This window comes from Phaseolus vulgaris, chromosome 1 (assembly GCF_051622355.1).
Source record: "Phaseolus vulgaris cultivar YP4 chromosome 1, ASM5162235v1, whole genome shotgun sequence".
Lineage (NCBI taxonomy): Eukaryota > Viridiplantae > Streptophyta > Magnoliopsida > Fabales > Fabaceae > Phaseolus > Phaseolus vulgaris.
This window is the reverse complement of record NC_143498.1, coordinates 40,076,969-40,093,729: the sequence shown is the minus strand read 5'-3', so window position 1 is coordinate 40,093,729 and position 16,761 is coordinate 40,076,969. Positions and strand designations below refer to the sequence as shown.

The following is a 16,761-nucleotide window of genomic DNA, read 5'->3' as shown; positions in this document are numbered from 1 at the left end:
TATGAAATAAACTTAGACAATAAATATGAGGAAAACTGAACTGTTTTTTGTTTCACATTTTTTTATATGAATCTTATGGCATCCCCACATGTAATAATAATTTTCATATAAGTTTAATTTAATTATGATAAAAGCATAGTAAAAACAAACTTAATTTTGAATTGATACAATAAATGTTCAAAAATTGCTCCTACAAGTTATCATATAGATTAACTGAACAAGTTTGACCCACTATTTGAAAATCAATATATTAATATTTTAGTTTGTTGATTACAGAAAGAAAATCGTTATTTAATATAATTAAAATAAAAAATACCTATTTTAAAACATTTAAATTATAATATCAAATGTTTTTTTAATTAAAATGAATAGACAATCAAAACATACAAATAAGAATAAAATAGCAGTAGTTTGAAATGAGAAATACAATTTTTTTTTCTGGGATGACGTGTAAATAACTTTAAAATATTAAAATTGTTTATTTAAGAAAGTGAAGAAAATAAAAGTTCCAATCTTCGAATTGGTACATCTCCAAGTTATATGGTATGAAATTAAATTGTTACCTATGTAAAAAAAAGTGAGCAAATTATTACTATATTTCAAAATTTATAATTAGAAACTTTAGAATACCAAAAAATATTAAAATCATTGATTTATTTAACTCATTTAACCCAAAAACACGTATATGTAAGATTTTATTTTCATTTATTATATACACGCAAAATTTTTGCCCTGATTTCGAGTAATTCCAGTCAGAAATATGCACCGTTAGATGAGTTGACTCAGTATGCAAAACGAACGGAAAATAATCGCCAAGTAGACCAAAAAGCGTGACCAATTTGAATTCAAAATCAAAGTTAACGTTACGATTCCGTAGCTGAGGTTCGGAGCTCAAAGCTAAGCCCGAACCAAAGCAAAAACCCCATTCTAACTCCAGAAAACAACCACTCTTCTACTCTTCTCACTTTTCTGGGTTCTTTCTTCTTGAATCCTTTGCCTAGGACCCGCATAAAAAAGATCATTTTTTTGGGGTTCTCTTCAACTTGGGTATGCATGTGTTTTGGTTTCAGGAACAAACAAAAGTGCTCTCTTGGGTTGTGCTTATTTTGTGTGATCATTTTGGTTTTCACTCTCATTTCTTTAAACCTTGCAGGAACCGGTTTTTGGGTTTCTTTTTTTATTAATCATGGAGAATGGTACGATAGATAAGACTCGTGATTTCAATATGGCTTCAAGAAAAGCTGAAGAAGCGGGTCAGTTTGTGTTTTCCTAAGCCAAGGGTTCACTTTTGTGCTTGTTTTTGTTTTACAAGATGTTTACTTGACGATGATGATTGCAGAACTTCCTTCTTTGTAAAAAAAAATCTTCATTTCCATGTTCCTGTGCTATTGAATTGTCTGATAGAATGTTACAATAAATTGTGCAGCTTGCAGACGCTATATGGCCACTCAGTGGCTAGAAAGCCAAGTGGGTCCTCTTGGTATATCGAGCGAGCCTACAGAGAGAGAACTCATTTCTTGCTTGAGAAATGGTCTGATACTTTGCAATGCCATTAACAAGATTCATCCAGGAGCAGTACCCAAAGTACTACATTATAATCCTGAATATGATTTATGTTTATTTATTGTATATTTAATTGAGCGATCAATTGGTAGCAGGTTCATATTGGGAAGTTTGAGTTTTTCATTTTTGTTCTTTCTTTCTCTTCGCCCCCACAAAATGCTTAAACCACTTTTTGATGATGTTTTTTTAAGGTTGTGGTTGTGGATAATCAAATGTCTTCACAATCACTTACCTGGGATTCTCAGCCATTGCCCGCCTATCAGTATTTTGTAAATTTACGCAACTTTCTTGTCGCAATGGAGGAATTAAATCTTCCGGCTTTTGAAGCTTCTGATCTTGAAAGGGTATGTTGCTTTATAGCTTTCACATTTTCCACTTGCACTTCCAAATAATTCACTCGCAGTGCTATTTTGATGTATGTAGCTATGTGCAATTGGTGTAATATAAAATGAGAAAGAAAAGTGTTTTTATCAGTAAATTTGCAAAGTGCTTTGATTATAGGTGTATGAACAAGTATGTTGGTTATTTATTTTCAGGATACTCTAGGGAAGGGATCGGCAGCCAAAGTGGTTGATTGCATTTTGGCACTTAAATCGTTTCAAGAGTTGAAGCAGATGAACAATCAGAATGGATACAACAAATACATAAAATCTCCTTTACCTATGAGAATGCTTTCAAGAGCTGCAGCTGCACTCCCCTTTGATGCTAGTAGGCACTTGGATTTGTCTGCCACAATGGAAAAGATGCCTCCCGCTGAGAGTAATATTTTGAATCGAGAAGGTTTAGTAATCCCTTAATCTTGTTAAATAATTTTATTATCTGATTTGCATCTGAGAGCTGAAGGCGAGTTGCACAGGATATTTCAAGCTACCAGAGTTTGCCAGTTGCCATCACATAAGAGGAAAATCAGTTTGGAATGTTGCTCTTTCTAAATTTTCACTCAACAATCAATTGTTGATATCATAAAATTTGTTTGAAAAATAAATTAATTACATGATTGAGTGATTGGGATTTTTCCAAGCTTACTCAATGAACTAAAAGCTGGATTTTTCCTTGAGTTGTACCTCTCCAACATACTATTATTCATCTCTTGCTATTAGAAAAGAAAGACAATGTTATTCCACTTTATGACAAAACAAAAATATATTTTGTTTTGATTGCATGTGATCAGTCAATTGTTATGAGTTTTTCCATTTAGACTTCGATATACAGTCTTTGTATTCTTCTGTGCACTTGAATGATTGTAATTTTCTTGCTACTACTCTTATTGAATGCACAGCAGAAATTGTGGAATTACTTGCCAAGCAACTGGTTGATCGTATGTTTGATGCCAAAGAAAATATTGATGGAAACATCATTGCTTCTCTCCGTAAAGAACACCTGGTAGTGGTAAGTAGTAATCATATGAACAAATAAGTCTAATTGAAAGTAGGATTCAGTCAACAAATGCCTAAACAACACCTTATTTTAAGGAATCAAAAAATGAAAAGTATGTAATGAAAGTATATCCTTTAAAACATAAAATTTTAAAAGGTTTTACTTTTTTGTTTAATATTTTATATCCTATATTTTTTAATTCTTACTTGGTGCGCTAGTTGACATTTTTAAAAAAAATTAACAAGCTGAAATAAGAAATAGATTGATTAGCCATTAAGTGTTTTATCTCCCACCTAATTTCTTTTTATTTACTGCAGGATCCAATAAAGGTATTTAATCAGATAATGGCATGTTGTAATGGGGAACAACCACCAACAAGGTTTCATGAGGTTTGTTTGAGTATATCAAATGTATGGTGTTTCTTGACGAGTCATATTGCTGTCCATCCTTCTTGCTGAAATTGTATGGGATTAAGATAAACAATCATACTTGGTTTCGTAAGCCAAAGAGCTAATATTGTGGTGAGAACGAGTATATCCCAATTCATAAAACTTACCACTTGTAGCTGCCACTGTTATAGCGAACCCGAAGTCATGTGAAAGGACAACTGAATAAGGCTTATTTGTCTTTCTAGCCTAGCATTCAATTGTGATTGAACTTTGCAAGATTTTGAAACGGAAATATCATAGTTTATTGTTAATATTTTCTTTGCCTCAGCTTTCGCAATGATTCTTGACCTTACATAATTGCCATTGCTTCTAAAGGATTTTGTGAAAGAAGAGGGGTTATCACATCATTCCACATCTACACAATCAAATGCTTTATCGGCTCCTGACAATTCTAAGGTACCTTTACTTTTCTGTAATTTCACACTAGAATAGTTATCAATGATGGTTAAAACATAGTGGCAAAGAATAATTATGTTCAAAGGAAAGAATTAAAATGATTGTCATAGTTTGTGACATGTTAATGACATGTTAATGGGGTTTACCAAATTACATCAGAAAAAATAATGTTCTCTTTTACCACAACATTTAGATCATCAATATTGTAACGCACTGGATATAATCTCAATTTTGGACTCTAATTTTTCCAATTTACTATTTATACAGCGTTGCCAAGCTTGTCCCGGAAAATGCAAATGCAACCAGGAGCATCTTTTAAACATGCAGGAAAAAGAACTTGTGGTATGCATTTTATCTCACTTGTTTTCACTTTAAGCAATGAATTGAAGTTATTTTAATTAGAAATCATAATTTAGAACTATTAAGAAGTGGACTTTAATAACTCAATCCCATAAAACCGACTTATAAGGTGAGGTTTGCACCCACTTATATACAATGAAATGTCTTCATCTCTAGTCGATGTGAGATCTCCAACACACCCCCCTCACGCTGAGAGTGACACCTTATGCGTGGGACAACATATTATGGGTGGTCCGATAACGGCCCGATAGCGGGTGGCCTGACAAGCCCAATAAATTCTCGCTAGGATAAGCTCGAAAATGGCTCTGATACCATAAGAAGTGGACTTTGAGTCTAACTCAACCTCATAAACTTGGTTTATAAAGTGAGGTTTGCATCTCTAGTCGATGTGGGATCTCCAACAAGAACTATGCTCAGTGTAGGAGGGCTAAATTATAGTTTAACAAACTATATCTGGATACTCTTTATAGTCATTTTTGTCTCACCAAAACTTCAATTGCTTTCTATTGCATGTATGCTGGTTATGTTACATCTTAATTTACTTTCTGGAGTAATTGAGAGGAAAAACATCACATCTAGCACAATGGATATGCAATGAACGAGTGATACTTGATGGAATAAACTTGCTCCCTAGTGATTTAGGAAATATGAAGACAATTGTCTTTTTTATGCCAAGTCAATATTTTGTTCCCTAGTGATTTAGGAAATAGGAAATATGAAGAAAATATGTGGTTATTTCTGATATTCTCTTCTTAGAAGAACCTAAAGGGGTACTACTGAGATAATTCTTTGGTGGAAACACAGATTGGGTCTACTGCATTTGTTGAGGTGTGTAAATTTCTTTTTTCAGGATCTCAAGGCTTTGAAGTTGAAAGTTAAGAAAGAGTTTGAAGATATGCAATCTCAGTTTCAAGGATTTTTTAATGACATTGGTATGAATAACTATTAACTTTTCCAGTATTTTTTAACTTCATCGTTGGCAAAATAAAATTTAGTTGATTTTCTTTGCTGACTTTCAATGCTACACCTCCTCACTATAAAAGGGGGGGATGCCATGTTGCTTAAGCTAATGAGACAAACATCCATCACTGTATATACCAATGATTTTAAACTTCATCTTTCTGTTACTTAGCTTTTGGGGTTGGTGGGGATGACTTTCTAGAAAATAAAAATTAATGAGGTGATGATCAGGTTAAAGAAATGTATAGGTGTTTTAAGAGGTGATTTTCTATCCTGTACCTGTCTATACATATGACATTTGCTTCTGAAAACTCTGTTAATAGTCCTGTGTTATGTTGCTTAATGAATTCAGGAAGTCAAATACAGGAGATGTCAACTAAAGCTATTGGATATAGCAGAGTAGTAGAAGAGAATAGGAAACTATACAATATGGTCCAAGATTTGAAAGGTTGAAATACTTTTAGTTTGATTATGTTTAATGTATAAGATCACTTTCTTTTTGTGTATTCTTGTCTTGATGATAAGTTAGTTTTGAACTCAGGTAATATTCGAGTTTACTGCAGAATCAGGCCATCATTCCAGGCCGAATCAAGCAATATTGTTGATTTCATTGGGGAAGATGGTTCTCTATTCATTTTAGATCCATCAAAAACACTGAAAGATGGAAGGAAACTTTTTCAGTTTAATCGTGTTTTTGGTCCAACAGCTGACCAAGGTAGAGTTCTAAAAGCCAATAGTATTTTGAACCAGTGTGACTACCTTTTTCTCTTACGATCTCTTTGTTGAAATTTACCGTTTTGTGCTCAGATGAGGTTTACAAGGATACTCAGCCATTAATTAGATCTGTGATGGATGGATACAATGTTTGTATTTTTGCTTATGGTCAAACTGGTTCAGGAAAGACTCACACCATGGTAAGATACTGAATATCACTCTGCTTCAGTTGCATCATGGATATGTTGTTTAAATTGATTCTAAAAGAAGAAAATCAAGATGAAAATTGCATTTCAGATAGAAATATACTAATATTGCATTACTATCCTGGCCACTGATCAATGCAAGAACCAGCAATGACTATTCGTTATATTTACAGACTGAAAACCTAGATGATTCAATCAAATATTTCTTTTTTGCTGCAGAGTGGTCCCTCAGGTGGAACATTTAAGGATATGGGAATCAATTATCTGGCTCTTACTGATCTGTTTCAAATGTCTAATGAAAGAAATGACATCATAAACTATGACATTTATGTTCAAATGGTTGAGATTTACAATGAACAAGTTAGAGATCTACTTGCAGAGGACAAAACTGACAACAAATATCCTTTTCATATTCATTATTCCATACATTTCCACACTGTTCTAAAGAAATAAGCAAGAGTAGGGTTGATTTATAGTCCGTTGATCTTAATATTTGCAAGTAATTTGTCTCCTTAACTAAACCTTAAATTAGAAATCCGGAGCTGCAATGATGATGGGTTGAGACTTCCAGATGCCAAATTGCGTCCTGTGAATTCTACAGCTGATGTTATGACCCTCATGAAACTTGGTGAGGTTAATCGCGCTGTCAGTTCGACTGCAATGAACAACAGGAGTAGTCGTTCCCACAGGTGAATTTCTGCTTTTCTTATATAAAGTACCTGGGGTGGTTTTTGAGGCACTGATAAGGCTAATCAACACGTTGCAGTGTACTTACTGTGCATGTTCATGGCAAAGATACATCTGGGAACTCCATTCGCAGTTGCTTGCACTTGGTAGACCTAGCTGGAAGTGAACGAGTAGACAAGTCTGAAGTTACAGGGGAAAGACTAAAGGAAGCACAATTTATTAACAAATCTCTTTCTTGTTTGGGAGATGTGATCACAGCCCTGGCTCAAAAGAATTCTCACATCCCTTACAGGAACAGCAAACTCACTCTTCTTTTGCAAGACTCCTTAGGTGCATGCTAATATTATATCATTTTCATTCTCTCTTCCAATTCCAGCTTTTTTTCTTTTGTAGAATTCCAGTTGTAGGGTGAGATGATGTCACAGAAAGGCTTTGGAGACTCTACTTTTTACTTTTCTAACCACATGACTAAATATTTGTTAGTAATGTGTTTCCTCTTGCAAATTTTTGCATTAGGTGGACATGCAAAAACATTGATGTTTGCTCATGTGAGTCCGGAAGCAGATTCCTTTGGTGAAACAGTGAGTACTTTAAAGTTTGCTCAGAGGGTTTCCACTGTGGAACTGGGGGCAGCCCGTTTGAACAAAGAAAGCAGTGAGGTTATGCAACTAAAAGAACAGGTTAGAATGTAAATTTGTGGCACAAACATTTTGTAACTTCTATGCATGCTCTGACATAACTTAAGAATTAGGTTGTCATTCAGTATCATAGACATATGTAAGAGTTGAAGCGAGTCAGTGTGTTCTAAAATCAAATGAAGTCGAAGTGATTTGTTTTACATGAATATTAGGTTGAGAGCCTTAAGATTGCATTGGCAACCAAGGAAACTCAGAGAATGTTCCAAAGAAACAGAGAGCAGTACACTCCGTTAGAGAAGCCAACACACTCTGAGAAAACTCCATTGCCCTCTCGAAGACTTAGCATTGAGAACTGCAGTGCCGTAAAGACCGATAAATGTGTGAGTCGTGAGGATAGAAGTGGAGCCAAATCACCACTTTTGTTACCTCGTTCCAGAAGATTAAGTTTGGAAGGTCCAAAAGCTATCAAGAAAGATGGTCTGCAATATGAGCCAGTATCTATGCAGAAATATCGCTCAATGCAAGATGAAGAGGCAGTGTCAAAACTAAATGGCCAGTTCAGCAGTGGCAATTCCAGGTCAGAGTTGCACCCCAAAACCCCTCGAAGTCCTATAAGCATTTCCTATCAAAAGAGATTGATAAAATTAAATGACGGGATGCAAGTTCATCCTATTAAACTGCCTCAAACACCTGAACCACCTGTTCGGGATGTACATGCCTCTAAGGTGATGGGTAGCACAAATGGCAAAGGATCCCAGATAAGAAGATCCTTGAGAACAATTGGGAAACTGATCAATGGTGGCCCTGATAAGAGGTGTGTTCTAACTGTTTACTTATACTGTTTGAATAAACTACTCTATAAACTACTCATATACCTCAGTTTTAGGAGAAAATAGACGAGAAGTTTTCTATAAGAAGTCAAGTTCTTAAGTTGATTTTAACTTACCTCAGTTTTAGGAGAAATAGACTATATAAGTTTTCTGTAAGAACAAGTCATTTTCTTTAGTTGATTTTAACTTACCTTAGTTTTCTATAACTTAGTTTTAACTTACCTTAGTTACCTTAGTTGATTTTAACTGTTTACCTTAGTCAAGTGTATAAGTTGATTTTGACTTGTGGAGAAGTTTAATTCTTTAGTTTCTTATTTTTCTTTTAATTGTTTATGAAAGGTTATACAAATGCGATCTTAATAATGATACACTGTTTTACTCAATCTTTATCCTCTGTGAAATATGCAGGAGCCAACATATGGTTGAAGTCAAGTCACCAATGGGCAGTGGCCATAGAAATCATGTAAAATCACCCATCAGGGGCACTGGCTATACAAATAGTGTAAAGTCACCAATTTCAGCTGTTGAGAAAACAAATAGGAGGAAATCTTTAACAGGGATTCAAGCACCACTGCCAAACAACTCACGTAGATCTTCACTTGGAGGAAAGCCAGTAGTAGCATGTAAGTTAAAACCTATAAAACTGCCATTTTACATTTATCAAGTGATATGAAAATATATACTAAAACTATAGTTTTGTATCCATATCTGAAGTTGAGGACAAGGAGACAAATGCTAGAACTCCTCCAAATCCTCATTCAGACACCAAGGCTTCAAAACGGTGGCTGTAGATCAGTGACAGTGGTGCCTCGACTTGAAGCATGCCAACATTGCTGACTTAGTTTAGGACAAGCTCCACTTTGGTGGGAGAGTTTTGGTTTTATGATCAAGTTAACAACAGTGTAAAAAATGTCACAGTATTTATTTATCTTTCAAGGAGGCTATATATCTGTCTTTTCCAAAGGGGCATTCTTGTAATTACAAAAATCAAGAAACTCAGAAAATGAAATTAAAAATTTACAAGCTCATGCAATGCAGGCTGAAGTTCTTCTTTACTCTAGCAACAAGTGGTGCCCTATATCACATCAATGTTTATCCTAATAATTTTGAAACATCATAGTATGGTGGGAAAGTTTTGTACGTAGTTTGGAGCCCAATTCCAGTTGCCCACATGGGTGGAGTCTTGGAGTAGAGGACTATCATGTGATAACATCACAAATTTTTCCCTCTTCAAGATAAAAAAACTATAAAATGGACCACCAACAACCTAACTTTTCCCAATGGTTTTAGTAAGAGATAGGATAAGAGATAGAGAAACATACGAGTAATTATACTTAAGCACTTTGTAGCGTGTAATTCACATCAAGGTCTTTTTTACCTTCTCTCATGTCCAAAATATATCCTTTGTTCTTTCATCAAATATCAGATTTTTGTGTTTATGAATCACAATTGCAATACATGGATATATTTTATTATGAATGATGAATGATTAGATATATAACGATTCAATATATACATTAGAATACAGCGAAATTACAAAGAAAAATATGGTTTCACAATCAATTACTCCACTTTACACCTCATTAAATATTAATATTTTAATTATTTTTAATTTTTTTAATTTTAAAAATTATTTTAACATTTTATATTTTGTCTAATATTTTATTAAAATTATTTTCTTATTTTCAATTTTTTTTATTGTAAATATTAATATTTTAGTGTATGTGTAAACTGACCGGTGTCAAAATATAATCTCCCAATGACAAATCATTCAACAAAAGTCTATACATAATACTAAAGCTTGTTCCGAAGCACCTGGCTAAACGACATAGTTAAACTTGCAAATCCTACAGATGTGAATAGATTAAGGATATGTGGATATGATATATTGTTATATAGTTGTTAGCTTCCCCTTCATAGTTTATTACCGTTAGTGGTCCCCACTGAATCTGCTCAACATGTCACATGTCAACAATGGAGTTTCCATGCTGACATCCAATTATGGCTGCAACAGAAGAATCATCACATGCTCAAATGCAACTGTGCAATTCTCGAGGATAACATTGCCACCATTCACAAAAGTTCCAAGAACAACATAGTTGCTTGTTTCTAGTACAACATATACCTATGATGCACTTCTTCAACACTTCAAGCATTGCCCCTTCAACTTTGTATATATAGACACGCATTATTACATATTCTCTTCATAAATGAACGTGTCAGATAATTAGCCTAAGAAATTAAGAAAAAAAATCACCTATGCCTTTTGGCACAAATTTAGGTTCCATCCGTAGGTGGCAGCTTTGCACTGTGGTTATCAGCTTTCTTGGATTCCCCTTTTCTAATAGAATATGTTATCTCCGAAAAATGACAAATTATTACGATCTTAAATTGTGAATCCATAATTTCATCTAATGTTTTATATAACATATGAATTTTATAAATTACAAGAAATAAATAAATAATAAGACTTGATTATGCGTGATAAAATATATTTGGAACCCCGCTGGCCTTGAGCTACCTAGTATCAGAAACCAAAAAATTCCCACATGAAATTTTGGCATGGCATGATCAACATTAACAATTGAAACCACCATTGGATTTGAAGTGACCAGTATAGATAAAATAGTTTTTTTCACACAAAAATGAGGGAAGTCGCAAATTATAGATTTTACTTACACATCCTAGTATACATTTGTATATGTTTGCTGTACTAAGAACTTTGCAGGTTGTCTTGATATGCATGAGAATGATAAATACTTAAGAAAAAAACTACTTTATACATTAAAAAAAGAACATGGTTAATGAAACCACTGAAATTCACATTGGTTGGTGCTGAAGATTGAGTTTTGATTTGGAGAGTGTATACTCATAAGCTCGATGCAACCTTTTTCTGAATCTTCCGAGGTCTAATATGACATTTTGGCTGTCAAGATAGATCTTCTTTGTGTATTCCCACCCCTTCTTGTTAATGCTTGTAGGGTCTCTTAGAATAGGATCATTTTTATCATATTTCTCATACAAAGTGCTCTCTCTAGGATGAATTTGATAGCCAGTGTATTTCAAGCCAAGCTTCCTTGCAGGTTCCCCGTAATAAGTTTCTGCTGCCCATGTGGTTCCAAGAGGAACCACTTGAATAAACACAGAGCCAGGTCTCAAAAACATAAAATGAGTCATAGCTGCTCCATGAACACCAATCATGACATCACTTGCATTAAGAGTCCTATAAATCTTGGCCAATTCTGTTGTTCTGCCTGGTTTCAAAATTTCCACCATAAACCCAATTTCCTTCGCCATCTTCACCAACAAATTCTCATTGGTTATGGCTCTTGACCCACTTCTAGAGAGAATAACCAACTTTGGTTTCTTCCTTGGATTTTCTTGCACTTGTTGCTTAATATACTGTTGTTCAGAGGTTTCTGATGATTGAGATGAAGAGTCTTGTTCTCTTGATTTTTCTTGTGCTATTCTTTCCTCCTTCTGAATCAAACCCCTAATCCTAGGCCAATAAGCTTGATCCAAAAGGTTTCTAAAATCAACAATGCTCTTGTTACCCCTCATCAACGCAGAATCCACAGTTAGCTCATCATGGATTCTGAGACCAACTATGGCTTCTGGGAAGCAATGAGTTCTATTGTCTCCTCTAAAATCAATTGGTGGAAAATCAGACAGCTGAGAAAGAATGTCCCCGTACTTCATGATCCACCAATTATGATATTCAAGAATCACAAACACTACCTTCTTATTGAAATGCTGTGAAGTAATGTATAAGGGTATGATTCCATCATTGAATTCATGATAAACATTGCCGGTGTAGCCCCCATTAGAGAAGAACACTGCCGGAACATCGTGATGGACATCACAACCACCAACATCATTTACTTTCTTTGAGACAAGGCTTAATTCATCGATGGTGTTCATAACACTTGTCTCCCATTTTCGAGTATATGGCTTGATCTTTTCATGCTGGAGTTCCTCCTCAGCAGAAACATTATCAGCGCTCCTTGGATTGTAGAGTAAGATCGAAGAGGAAGCAGAGTGTGTTCTTATATCACCTTTCATCACACAGACATCAGAACGAAAACCACTTCTATCACAGCAAATAGTTCCTGCGTTACCAAAAGAGCACAAAACATTACTTGGAGAAAACAACACGAAACCAACAAAACAAGCATAAATTTATAAAATTTATCATTAAAAAAACTCAATCATTAAAACGATTTAACAACAGGAACTTTCTCAGTAAAACACACAAATTCCATTACTTGGTCAGGCTAACTTTGTTAGCAATGAACTAAACCAAGGAAAATCCATGGGGCTACCCTTTTTCAATGATTATGTTTGGTAATCCACGTATAAAACAAACAACACAAGCAAACAAAAAGAAGAAGATATTACTCACCAGCAGAAACAGAAGAGCAAGTAGAATCATTTACATCAACCCCATCTGAGTTCCCATCATTTCCAAAAACAGGAGAGTCTGAAAAGAAGAAAAGAAGATCAACACAAAGACCAAGAAACAGAGACAAAAAAGAAAAGGAAAATCCCGAGAGATGAAGCTAGCCGGTTGCTTACACAAGAGAGAGAAGGAGAAGGAGGTGGGAAGGAAAAAAGGTGCGAAGACGTAGCAGCAAGAGAGAAAGGTGATGAGTAGGAGGAAAGACAAGAGCTTTGGCCTGGTTCTCTTGTAGTAGGCAGAGCTTGAGCAATCCAAGGTAATGATGGTGTGTGAGTCTTCATCTCTGGTGGGGTCTGCATTAGGCTTTCTGGGTTGATGGGAGCGGTGATAGTGTACCATAGTGTTTGTTGTGAAAGCAAAGCTGCAGTATTTATGACTTTTTGGCAGTTTGAAGAGGTTGAGAGAGAAAAAGGCTGAAAAGTAGAAATGGGTTCACCACAACACAAGAGAAGAAGAGAAGAAGTGGGAATATGTAGAAGGCAAAACTGTGTTTGAGGAAAATGGTATTTATTTGGTTGTTGAGAGAGAAGATGGTTTGGTTTTGATGGAATGAAGAAGAGAAAGAAAGAAAGGAATAAAAGGGAAGAGAAGAGAAGCGTGAAAAGGAAGGTTATTGGGTGGCGAGTTAGAAAGAAAGAAGAAATATTTGATTTGGCCGTGTTAGGAGCAAAGCTAGCAGGCAACAGTCAACTTCGTCAGCCGCGTCTCAGTCTGGAACACGCTGCTATCTAGGTGGCCTTCTCAGATACAACTATAAATACTTAAATATAAACATAACTACCTCATTTTCACATTCTTAATTCATAAACTTTCCCTTAAATCATATTTCAAATGCTCTCAACTACAATCTTTTAAATGGGAATCAAGTTGCTAAGAAAAGAGAATTAATATGAACCAAATCTATGCTTCATACAATTATTAACAAACTATTTAAATTAAATTTGTATTAAATGAAAAAAGTGTTTCTGAAATAATGTTGTGACAACAAAATTAAGTAAAGTCAGTAGATTTATTATTTATAATTGTTTTTAATATATAATAATATAATATTTTATATTCTTATTGTATAAATTATGATTTTAAGTTTAAATGTTTGTTTGATGAAAAATAGTGAAACATGAGATAGAGGTGGTACATTAGTTTTATGTTAGATTATGATATTAAGTTGAATTATAAAACTAATATGATTGTTAAAAAGACATTTGACCAATGATTTTGTTGGTATAATTGAAAAAAATAGTTGTGTGGTCCTAGTTTGAGACGTATCAAAGATGTGTTGGGTTTAGGAGTTAAAGGTTTTTTTCTATTAGATCTAATAAAATACTAAAATTCAGAGGGAAAATATCTATGTTTGATGATAATGAAAATGATTTTACATGTTTCTCTTTAATTAGTGTTTGAAAATAGATATTTGTGACAATTGACTGATATTATCATTAAGTATAATTTAAATTATGTATGTATAAAATCTAATATTAAGATTAAGTATAATTTAAATTATGTATAATATCTAATGTGAATTATCGATTGGGTTGGGTATAAGAAAACAACTATGTTACAATAAATAATATTTATTATTATGATAAATTTTAATTGAATTATTTTAACATGATAAATATTTTAAATCCAAATAACTTATTTTTTTCTTATTTTGTTGTTGTTTAATAATCTATTAATTGTATTCTATACATGGCGATGTAAGATTAGAGATAACTAAACAAGAATATATATGTATATATATAGAACCATATGAATTGTCACTTATGGAATACATGTAATTATTTTAATGTTTAGATATGTTTCTTTAAATACTTTGATATATAATAATATAAGTTGGAGAATTAAATATTTAATGGTTATTCTAGTTTTTTTTTTGTGCTACACACATTTATTACAATAGCGAAAACTGCAAATAGGCAAACCTAGGATACATATTGGTGGATAAAGTTTTTTCTTTCTTTCTTTTTTCTTATAAAGCTTATCCCTTTAATTTCTAAAATATTTTAGTTATAATATACTAAGACACATCATGGTTTATCTCTGTGCCACGTATCATATAATAATAAAATTACTTATATATTAAGCAACTAGAGCATCTCAAACCATAGCCACTCTAAACTAAGTATTGTCTTAAATCTTCATTGGTAGTCAAGTTAGAAATCAAAGTAATTCAAGTTAGGGTTAAATATTTACTTGAGACAATCAATTGATATAAGGAATTTGAAATTGAAGAGTGAAATGAAAAAATCAAAATAAACCAATAAAAAACATGTGAAATAAATATTCAAGTTAATGTTCAAAGTAAGTTAAAGTTTTAGAGGAAATCAAATTCAAAAAATGACTTACAGAAAAGGAAAACAAGTTTAAAAAAATAAAAACTAGCTTGTGAAAAAGCTTAAGAAGATAGAATCTTCTACTAGTTTTAAACCAACTACAAATGCAAAAGAAGCTGGCTAATTGTCTTTTTCTTCAAATATATTTAAAAATTATTTTTCTCATAGTGTAGAATATAACAATGTGAAAATAGTATATATTAAAAATAAATTCTTTTAATCTTTTAATAAAGACGAAAATATTTATTTTATTGTTATATTTTAAAAATGTAAATATGTTTATAATCCCTGAAAAAACATTGTTAATTTTAATAATGACCTTTTCTAATAATTTTTTAATCCTTATTTTAAACTTAAAATGAAAAATATTAATTAATATAATAAAGTATGAGAGAGTGTTTCAAATTAAGATAATTAAATTTTAGGCACTTAATTCAATTAGGTAATATATTTATCATTTAACAAAAATAGTTATTATTTTAAATTAAATAATTATATTTATCATTTACTTTTAAATAACGATTATTGTTTTATCTAACATATAATTTTAACTTATTATAGTTATAATAAAAATAAAAAATTATGATTTTTGTATTTAGAAAGAAAGTTCTTCTTTATAATATATTAGAAAATATATGATTTTACTATAATTTAAAATTACAATATAAAAATTAATAATATATGTTTTTATGTAATAAATTATAAGATTATAAATAAATTATAATTATTTTAAATAAAATACAATATTTTTATTTATATAAAATAATAATTACCGTATTTAATTAAATTACGGACTTAAAAAATATAATTATATTTATTTAAAATATTCTTTGTTACTTGAATTATATTAATTAACATTTTTTAACTTCAAGCTAAATTAAAACTAATTCATACTCTTATAAATGATTTTTGTAAAATATAAAATACATTTATTTTTTTTTAAATAGAAAAATTGTTTGAAACAAACGTTTTCTACAATATTATATAGTATACCTCAAGCAACACACATCGAATAAAGGTGAAACAAAATATTTTTTCTTCTTTCTTTGGAGGAATTGCTTCTTCTGTTAAATAATTAGAAAAATTCATGTAAAAGAAAAGTACAAAATGAATATTTCATTATTATTTTTAAAATACTGCAGTTCGAACCTTCTTCTCACTGAGATTTCCAAATTCTTTTCTTCCTTTGCCTTTCGAAATTGTCTTACAGAGTGTGCGAGAAAGCTTATGTAACGCGCTTTTAAGCGCGTGAGCATCACATCAACATACACCTCATTTTTTCTCTGTTAACTCAAATTCTAGGTTAGTCAAATCTATGATGAATATTAATGTTAATTACATATTAATCAATCTAATTATCATTATTCTTGCCATCTTAAGATAGTGATAGGGTTTGCTTGCATGTTAAAGATCGGACAAACAAAGGATCAAAAGTAATAAAAAAATAGTTACCAAATGTTTATTATCGGTTGACTCAGCCGTCGTTGACTTCAAAGGTAGATGGTGACTCCTCCTTTCTCCTGGTGGTTTTCGTTCTCTCCTTGGGTAGCTGAGAGTGGCCCTGTTGAAATAGAAGGGGTCCTACTTGTTGATTGCACTCCAACGATCAAGTCAGTACTGGACTATAATAAGTATGTAAAACAGTTTCAATCTTAGAAACGGCATACCTTTTTCTAGGTTCTTACCACCCTTTATATAAGTTGTATTAGGTCAACTTCCCTATCCCTCAAGGTTCTTTCCTTAAGTGGAATTAGGGTTTACTGGTGAGACATCATGTGACGCGTTGCAC

The 16,761-nt window shown here is 32.5% G+C and overlaps 2 protein-coding genes across 2 annotated transcripts; one reads left to right on the top strand and one right to left on the bottom strand.

Annotated features, from left to right (window-relative positions):
- The first annotated feature begins 905 nt into the window (after nucleotides 1-905).
- On the top strand, nucleotides 906-9,213 carry LOC137814026 (P-loop nucleoside triphosphate hydrolases superfamily protein with CH (Calponin Homology) domain-containing protein). The gene is given in 19 exon segments (XM_090302331.1): nucleotides 906-1,047; nucleotides 1,154-1,253; nucleotides 1,427-1,584; nucleotides 1,755-1,907; nucleotides 2,100-2,343; nucleotides 2,843-2,952; nucleotides 3,258-3,329; nucleotides 3,705-3,785; nucleotides 4,053-4,127; nucleotides 4,996-5,077; nucleotides 5,458-5,553; nucleotides 5,647-5,820; nucleotides 5,913-6,019; nucleotides 6,245-6,714; nucleotides 6,792-7,042; nucleotides 7,229-7,392; nucleotides 7,563-8,164; nucleotides 8,589-8,803; nucleotides 8,895-9,213. Coding segments are annotated over 18 exon segments (3,198 nt in total). The 5' UTR covers nucleotides 906-1,047; nucleotides 1,154-1,186; the 3' UTR covers nucleotides 8,972-9,213.
- A 1,613-nt stretch (nucleotides 9,214-10,826) lies between these two features.
- LOC137814025 (Glycosyltransferase family 61 protein) lies at nucleotides 10,827-13,373 on the bottom strand. The gene is made up of 3 exons (XM_068616548.1): nucleotides 12,756-13,373; nucleotides 12,583-12,660; nucleotides 10,827-12,289 (listed from the first exon to the last, which is right to left on the bottom strand). The coding sequence occupies exons 1-3, from the start codon at nucleotides 12,976-12,978 to the stop codon at nucleotides 11,001-11,003; spliced, it is 1,590 nt and encodes a 529-aa protein (XP_068472649.1). The 5' UTR covers nucleotides 12,979-13,373; the 3' UTR covers nucleotides 10,827-11,000.
- Between the last annotated feature and the right edge of the window lie 3,388 nt (nucleotides 13,374-16,761).